At 44.0% G+C, this 8,737-nt stretch overlaps 1 protein-coding gene across 2 annotated transcripts; it reads right to left on the reverse strand.

Moving 5' to 3' along the window:
* Positions 1 to 1,179: 1,179 nt before the first annotated feature.
* On the reverse strand, positions 1,180 to 2,879 carry LOC117590477. 2 transcript variants are annotated; one of them, XM_034283135.1, is made up of 2 exons: positions 2,680 to 2,879; positions 1,180 to 2,479 (listed from the first exon to the last, which is right to left on the reverse strand). In XM_034283135.1, the coding sequence occupies exons 1-2, from the start codon at positions 2,843 to 2,845 to the stop codon at positions 1,299 to 1,301; spliced, it is 1,347 nt and encodes a 448-aa protein (XP_034139026.1). In that variant the 5' UTR covers positions 2,846 to 2,879; the 3' UTR covers positions 1,180 to 1,298. The 2 variants fall into 2 exon arrangements, with proteins under 2 accessions (XP_034139026.1, XP_034139024.1); XM_034283133.1 differs by having other exon boundaries at positions 1,181 to 2,476; positions 2,677 to 2,879.
* Between the last annotated feature and the right edge of the window lie 5,858 nt (positions 2,880 to 8,737).

Consider the following 8,737-nt stretch of genomic DNA (forward strand, 5'->3'; position numbering starts at 1 on the left):
CCATGAGGCAGAATAAATCAATTAGCATTAAGGCGAACAACGTAAAAAAAACCAAGGCAAACGGAAAACGGCGAAAAATCTGTGCAAATCATTGCCCGAAGGACAAACACTTCACTTATTGTTATCCCAGGCACATAAATAATTGTCGCCAGGAGAGGAGAAGCGCAGGACAGAGCAGAGCCGAGCCGAGACAGGCAATGTCAATGGCAATGGCGAGAGAATGCGAATAAACAAGCCGGAAAGGCAATTAATTGTATAAATTGAAGCAATTAAAATCGCCAAACGGGCACCAGAATGTGAGGCGCGGGATACTCGTACCCCTGCAGGTCGATCGTTCATTCGATACACAGAAAAACATATCGGATTGCCAGTAAGAACAAAATGGCGATAGACAAATTTAATTTACTTATTTGTTGTTTGGTTGCTGCTGCTGCCTGACATGCTGGAGGAGGGGCTGAAGCTCGTGGGTTGCTGTCCAATGGAAGCAAGCGCCAACGATCCGAGAAGGGCCTGCAGATGGAGACATCAACCCCGATCCAGATATATGTGGGTCCACATTTTCCAAACATGTTTTTCTGCCTACACCTTTCGTGTGGTTTTTATTCCATCGGTTATTCGAGATGCTAAAATACATTACGGATATGCATAATGAATGCTGTCAGCAGGAGTGGCGAATGTTCTGTGGCAAGTGCGACTCCCCCAACTCCCCCAAAAGCAAACACTCTTAGTCGCCACAGCAGCGACATTTATGCGTGTGTGAGTGCCACGAAAGTGGTTGCCGCGCCCATCGGACACTCCGAGCCCGGCAGGCCGATTCGATGCACAACATTTTTATACCCTTCCAAAGAGATTTGAAAGTATCTGCTGTATTCCCGAATCCCCTCGCATCCGACGAGCACGACCAGCTTATTCCCTCATGTCACATGTACCGAGTGGATCATGTGAGCGCTAACAGTGCGCTGTAGCCACAGGCTGTTAACGGAGATTGGCTCGGGAGAGCGGTAACAGACTGTTAAAGCAGCTCTGTAACAGGGAGCGATAACAGGCTCATGTTAATCTTGGGTAGATTTCTTTTGGATTTCGCTAACAAGCATTAAAACTTTTCTCTTTATTAATATGCAAAAAAAAAAAACGATCAGCTTGAGAAAATTGCTATATGATCTACAAGATTGCGATTGATCCTAAAACTATCAGTAATGAAATATGTTAGTCAGTCCATAATCATGCAAAATGCAACTGACTTCTCCCTTAATTGCACTCAGTCATCATTGCACTCACTTATAATACATATGTGCATACTATGTGAGCAGTTCGTGCACCTCGAGCAGGTTGCTGGGCAACTCTTTGACAACTCGAGCCAGATCAGAGACGGGACAGGCATAGAGGTAGCCCTTCTTCAGGTTGCTCAGCTTACTCTTCTCGTTGCCTTTGGAGAGCCAGCGCAGCCAGGGAACCTGCTCCTCTATGCGGTCACAGATGACATAGGAATCGTGGATCTGGGCGAGCGTTGCATGGGGATTGTTGACACCCACCAGTGCGATGCCGCGCCGCGGCTGTGCCTTGTCGATGAGTACGCGATAAAAGAGACTTGGCACTGCCATCACATTTCTGTTGTTGGCATCCGTGGCCAGGTGGAGACCGACGCTGGGATTCTGCGGCAGTGGCATCTGGCCATAGGTGCCCGTATAGACATTGACCGTGATGCCAGAATTGGCCACAAACTTTCGTGTGGCATCCTCCAGATTGGCCCACAGTCCACCATTGAAGATCTGCCATTGGGGCGCCGCGTTCATGTAGTTGAAGCTGCTGCGCTGCTGGCTGGCATAGATCAGATCCGCCTTGGCCACCAGATGTCCACGTGCCAGGAACATTCCCGTCTTTTGGTTCATAAGCTCACCCGGCGAACCCCCCAGAAGGCTCTGCTGATGGCTGAACGAGTAAATCTTTTCCATGTCATAGCCCTGGAAGTGCCCGGCAGGCCTGAACTTAGACCGCTTCACCTTCATCTGGTAGTGCACGCTGGCGGGGCTCATCTGATGGAAGGCATAGTGTGTGCGCAGTGTATGGGGATCGTGGCACAGCTCCATAGTCTGCACAAATCGCCCATCCCCGACGTCATAGCCCACGCGATACAAATGCGACTGATCCAAAGCCCTGATGCCCCTGCAGCGGCTCTCCATCTTCTCCACGGTGTAGTTTATCGACTGCGAGCAAACAAATTTGCGAAACTCGAGCTTTGAGCCGTCCCACTCGAAGTGCGTGTCGTGCAGACACTTGACCTCCATGGATTCGAGTCCTGTGCTCATACCCGCCATCGTATCATATCCGCAGTAGAGCTCGATGGCACTGCCGCGTGGTATCTCCAGCTGGCCCTCCGCATTGGGCAGCCAGTATTGTGTCGTGTTCGGGCGAAGGTAGAGGGGCTGGACCTGGTTCGGTTGGGGCAGATCCTTTTGCACGTCCACTTTGCAAGGTGAGGCTGAAATTTAGGCGAGGAACTGCTTAGTCAAATTTGCTTTTAACTTTAGAGGTAACTTTTTTCTTAATGGTTAGTATTTGCTTTGCCTCGAACATATGTTTTTATATTTGCTGGCCAACTCTTTGACAAAGCTAATGGTCGAGAGAGAGGGAGAGAGAGAGCTTAAAGTTGCGATAAAAGTTGCTCTCATATCGACTCACCTCGCTCCAAGGCCGTCCCAGTGCCGTCAATATGCAGTCCATCGAATTCTTGAATGATCTGACCCACATCTGGACCGGGTGTTATCGCCTCACGTGCCCGAATCTCTCTCAGAATCACGATCGACGCGATTAACGAGATAAACAAAACACGCACCGAAATATTCATTTTTATTTTTTGTTCCCCGAGCAGTGCGTGGCCACTCCGGTCGCTAGTCGCTTTCTATCTGAAATATTTCTTGAGTCGACAGGTGATTTTATTCTCTTTTACTCCCGCTCTCTCGCTCACTTTATCTCTCTCTCTCTCTCTCTCTGCACAGCACTTCTCCATCTTTCTCTTTTCTGGTTGATTCTTGATTCTGTAGCGTGCAGGTGTGGGATAGATGTATTTGTTACCCAAACTAGTACCAAGAGATTTCGTGTGCCCCTCTCTAGCTATGCTCTAGCTAAGCTCGCCGGATTGTCGGGGTTCGTTCTACTCTCTCCTACATTATGTACTGACTGAGACACACTCGCATAATGTTTTAGGTGCACATTTAAAAAGAATCAAAAATCAAATGCAGAATACGGGTTAAACTGGACTGAATGTATGGAAAGTGGATTAATTATTTGTTTGTTGAGAAAAAGGGGGATGATGATATCAACTACTCTATTCAAGTCACCGGAAACTCAGTTGTCGTCGAGAATCCCTCTTCTCTACCCTCCCAACCTATGCTATACTGGTAAATCGAACCGTATAGACCCTAGAACAATCAGGCAGTTTTCATCCTACCACTTCGACCTTGCTTGTCTGAGGACGGACGTTAGGATTTAGAACATATTAAATCTGCGTTTCAAAACAAAGGCTTCTTTATATATTTCCATGACTTCCTATTATTATAATTCAATATCTTCGAAATTTTCTTAACCTACAGGGGCATTCATATTACGGCGATCTAGCCCACTTAAAATGTATACTTATTTTAGCTTATAAGAATGTTTTCGCAACTCCTCGCAACCAGTTCGGAATAAAAATCTCGAAGCAAAAAGCCAAGTGCTGCTGGTTCGACCGAGTCGGAATTCAATCAAGTTAATACTCTCCTTCTTTCAATTTCGCTATTCACCTATTACATCCATGTTCTTCCTCTTTGTCTATCGATATTCGCATATTACATGTATGTTCTATAGCAACAATCTTCTGTAAGTATGTCTTAATGCTACAATTCAAATTCTTAATGCTACAAATTCATTTTACTTATATCCAAATAGTAATTGCTCCCGGCCATAAGCCCTTTGCGCAAATTTGGCGTAAACAAAGAATTTAAGAATTCAAGAATTTATATACGAATATAGTGGCGTCAGTAAGTATACGGACTAAGGATCAGATGTGGTTAATAGAATAAAGAGGGGGTGAGAGGTATCAACCCATTACGGCTATGATTAAATATTTAGTAACACGCAGGTTACGTTTATACTCTGTGCATATACTGTTTTAAGATTACAAACTCACTGTTTTCTTTTGGTTGTGGTATTTGAATACCCTTACTCCATTCGTAGTCGTTGAGCTCAGGGATGACGTAGGTGCTGGTATCTGGGGAAAAATAGAAGGTTTTAACAATATACGCACACGAGTGTACCTGCAAGTACGATTTGATAATTTCAATGAATTATTTCATACCCACTCTTTTCTACAAGCACGCATGATTCCCGATGCTTGAATAAACATATACATAACTGCCAGAGAATTGGCCTTAAAATGGCATATTGAACTTAGTCCCAGGAAATGTGCAAATTAACACAGCATAACTCCGGACATCTATCCTGCTGTTGGCGCTGGCTCCTCTGTAGTCAATTCCGTCAAAATCACGCCCAATTTTCTAGCTCTGGACACTGGGCTAAAATGTGGAACATCCGGCTTGATGTCGATCTGCCGCTTACATAAGCACTAAAGTGCGCGACAAACTGGTCTTCTCACTGGAGCTGGTGAGTGGTTCCGAGGCGCCGCCTTACGCGCTGGGCTTCCTAAGGGTTGCTACGCCTCACTAAAGTTGGCCCAAGTCAGAGGTTTTCGGGGCTCGGCGTTTCGGAGCAGAAGAGGGGGGAATCGAATTCTACCCCTTGTAGATTGGGGCATCACTTCGGTGATAAGACTTGCCACAATCACGTCTGGTTTTGTCGATCGACTGCTTGCTAATAACTCTAGCAAAACTCATCCCAGTGAAGCTAGGCTGTACCGAACATAAAGCTCGAAGATCTGATGACGTTTAAGAGCTTAAACGGGACAATCGTATGTTCCTTCGCTGCATTGAGTGGAATTTTTATGCTCTCGAAACCTTACTCTCTTTTTAAAGATAAGCGCACGGCTCTCGCTTGCATGTGCTAACACTGCAGCGACTCTCTTTCGTAAGCTTGGCGCACAGCTCGCGCTTACGCTCCACTTTCGGAGTTCTCTTTCTTACATATAGGTATATATGTACATACTGTACAGACTGTGACATCGTTGGTGAGTGTCTTATCCGCATGCATTTATTTGTCCTACACCCATTGCCCTACACGATCGAGGTTGAGTGTGAGCTCTTTGTGCAGTGTGCCAATAAAAAAAGAGATATTTGCGAGCCAATCCAATTTTAATATAATTATTACAATACTGAAATACAATATTTATTTCTGAATTACTGAAGACTCTACTCTTGAAAAGAAGAAACCATGGAGCTTGGACCTATTTCCAACAGAATTTAAACGAACAGTTTAAATGTGGAGCGCTGCTGGCAATTTTTGAACGCAGTCCAGGCCCTACCCCACTACGTGGCAGCGGTAGCTGGCATCAACAGCTTGGGGCGAGGGTAAGCGCTAAGCCGCAAGCCCACACCCCCACCCCCGTGTCGCACACTCCTGCCACGACCATTCAACCGAATTGATTGTGGCAGACGCAGCGCTTGTCCAGAAACAAGTACACAAAAAATAACCGAGCGGGCTAGAGAGCGGGAATAGGGAGTCTCGTGAACATCCCAGAGATGGATATTTCATTCCAAATGATGTACATCAAAGTTCACCTGAAGCATATCCACAAGGAGCAGGTCTATGTACGTACATACATACATGCATATATGGAGCAAAAGGGAGCGAAAATCGGCATGAGGGAACTTCTGCACCAAAAAAGAAGATATGGTATAATCTTTGATTAATAAATGTTGATTATTCAAATTCAAAATCTGAAAAAATATTTAGCAAGAAATGCCTAAAAATATGCAAAATATACGCATATATGCGTGTTCGCCACTGCGCCCTCTGCGAACAGTGAAGAAATCCCCACAGAGGGCGCTGACGTGCTATTTATAGCAGCTTTTCGAACAAAGCTTTGACAGGTAGAGGGCGCTTAGGAAACAAACAAAATACTAATGTACAAAGTAGTAGTGCAAGCAGTAACCAATGGATGGAGCTGATGAAAGATGCATGTCGTAGAAACAAATATATTTACATGTAGTTAGGTGTGTATGTCCTAGAATAATGTAATACAACTAAAATAATGTAATAAGTTTTGATTATTCTTTGTTTTGTAGATTTGATACATAACGTTTTAGTTGCATGTGATCAAAAATATATGTGTTTCCGTAACTCCTCGCAACCTGTTCGGAATCCAAGTGTTTCCAAGTGTTCGACCGAGTCAGAGTTCAATCAATTTTATAATGTTCTATTAGCTAGGGCAATCTCTTCCTCTTCCTCTTTCTCTATCGATATTCACATATTAAATACATATTCTACTGCAATAATCTTCTGTGAGTATGCACTGTACGTACTTTCAATACAATTCCATGTCTTCTTGCTTCAATATCTAAATGCTCCAAACTCATTTTACTTACACAAATTACTAATTTGCTCCCGGCCATAAGCCCTTTGCGCTAATTTGACGTGAACACCAATGCTAAAAACTACATAAGAATTACAAGTTGTGGGGATATCCATAACGCCTTACAGTAAATTAATTTAAATTAGAAGTGCATTTTAATTCTTAAAATAAAGAAGAAAAATTACAACTTTCTAATTGAACCAGCTCTCAATCAATGGCAATGACCTCTCATAGATAATCCAACGCCGCCATCCGATAATCCCCATCTGGCTGGAGGGGGGCTGTAGTCAGATCCGCCACCACGTCCGCTTGTGTTTATTTGTTGTTGTTCTTTGGCAAACGGCGTTAACATGCTGCTGCCGGCGTGGCACCAGTCCCAGCCCGAGGGCAGTGTGTCAGTGCAGGCGTCGGGAGACGATATCGGTAGCCGAAACAACAAGCAATGATTATTGTTTATTAGAATAACAATATGACAAAACAAATGCCCAAAGCTGACACGTTTATTAATGGCCATAAGGCACCTACAGCGCCATCTCCATCTCCATCTCCATTTCCACCACCAACTCGTTCACGGGTTCTCGGGGTTCATTCACTCACATTAATTGCCTGGCGCATTACTCGAATCCTTGATGGTGAGCCTGCTGGTTGAGCTTCTGCTTATTATTTAATGAATGCATGCATTGATTTTTAATGATTTTATTAGCAATTAATTGTGATTGCTGTTGGCACAGCTGCTTAAGCCAGAGGTGCTGCTGCCAGGGGATCCCAAATGGAATAAATCATCGGTGAACGAGCTTCGGAACAGCGATTGATTAGCGATTGATCAGTGATTGATCAGCGAATGTTCATGGATAACTGCTAATCGAATTAATATTAGAGTTTCTCATAAAAGAATCTGCAATAAGTCAATCAGAGGCCCATTGCATTCCCTTGATCGATGAAACTTTCCAGATCGATGAAGTGAACTTATCTCGCGGACTCCATAGGGGATCATAATAGGGGGCAAGAAATAATAACACCACGTTTTGCGTTCGGTAAACAACAAAAACATCAACTGCAAAAACAAAAGGTTTAATCACGCAAAAAAAGTAACGCATTCCGATGAAGTGATTCTATATAAGCTCTAAATTTGTGCATGACAGTGGCATTAGCGCAATTCGTCGTGGGGGCGGTAGCCAAAGGTTGCTTCAGCGACTGATTGATTGAATGGTAGACCATCAGACGGACTAACAAAAAGACAGACTGACAGACAAACGGACAAGCAGACAGACCTTTCATATTCATTCGAGAGACTCTGGTAGATTTGGGTCCAGAGGGTCGGAGGCACACAAGTAACGATTAATCGATTAGCTACTATTTGACACCCGAACAATTATCGGCCACGAATGCCGCTCAACAACAACGCACAGGGAAGGGGTCAGCGGGGGCAGAAAGGAAGGAGATGAATGCAGATTCGAGCTTCGAGCAGATAATTAACTGCGTCAAAGCCTCCTCCCCCCAATCAGCAAACAATCAAGCCAACCAGGTAACTGCCATGTTCAATGCCACTGCCCTATCAATATGGACATGGATCCATCTCCGAGATGCATAAATGTACATATGTAATTATCACTAAGTAATAACCGTACCCTTACCCTTGCCCTAAACATTTCATTACATGAATGTCTCAAAACGAGTGGGAGATGTGGCTGAAGCTTTATTTGATTTCACAGTGATCCCTAATTATGGGCAATGAAATCGTTGAAACGCTTGAAATGGTTCCAAAACTAAGCCAAGTAAACAGTCGAGATGTAAAACCCCGTACATAAAGTTCTCTCCGCTCAATTCTGTCCAGATCAAACTTTAATTATTCATCGACGCTTTTATGATTCATTTTTGGTTTTTTTGTTCTCTTTTATTTTTGTATAGTCCAATCTTGTTTTGCGTGGCTTTTGTTTCTTATAACGAGATTATGACAGTTTTGTGGATCGTTCGCCGTTTTGTTTTATGATATCTGTGGCCGAAAATTGCCCTTAACGATCGACCGATCGCCGATCAGGCAGCAATCAACGCCAAGACGGGTCCACCTTTCGATAGATCAGAATTTGGGGGTGGGAACTTTGGATCGCTAGATCTAGATCTCAAATGTATTCAATTTTTTTTATGTATTGCCATAAATAAATTTGCACATTAAGTGTAAGCATTTCATTTGCATTTAAGTTGTTCTGGCTTACAAGAATCTACCGCGAAGATTTT

Source organism: Drosophila guanche, unplaced genomic scaffold (genome assembly GCF_900245975.1).
Source record: "Drosophila guanche unplaced genomic scaffold, DGUA_6, whole genome shotgun sequence".
In the NCBI taxonomy this organism is placed as follows: Eukaryota; Metazoa; Arthropoda; class Insecta; order Diptera; family Drosophilidae; genus Drosophila; species Drosophila guanche.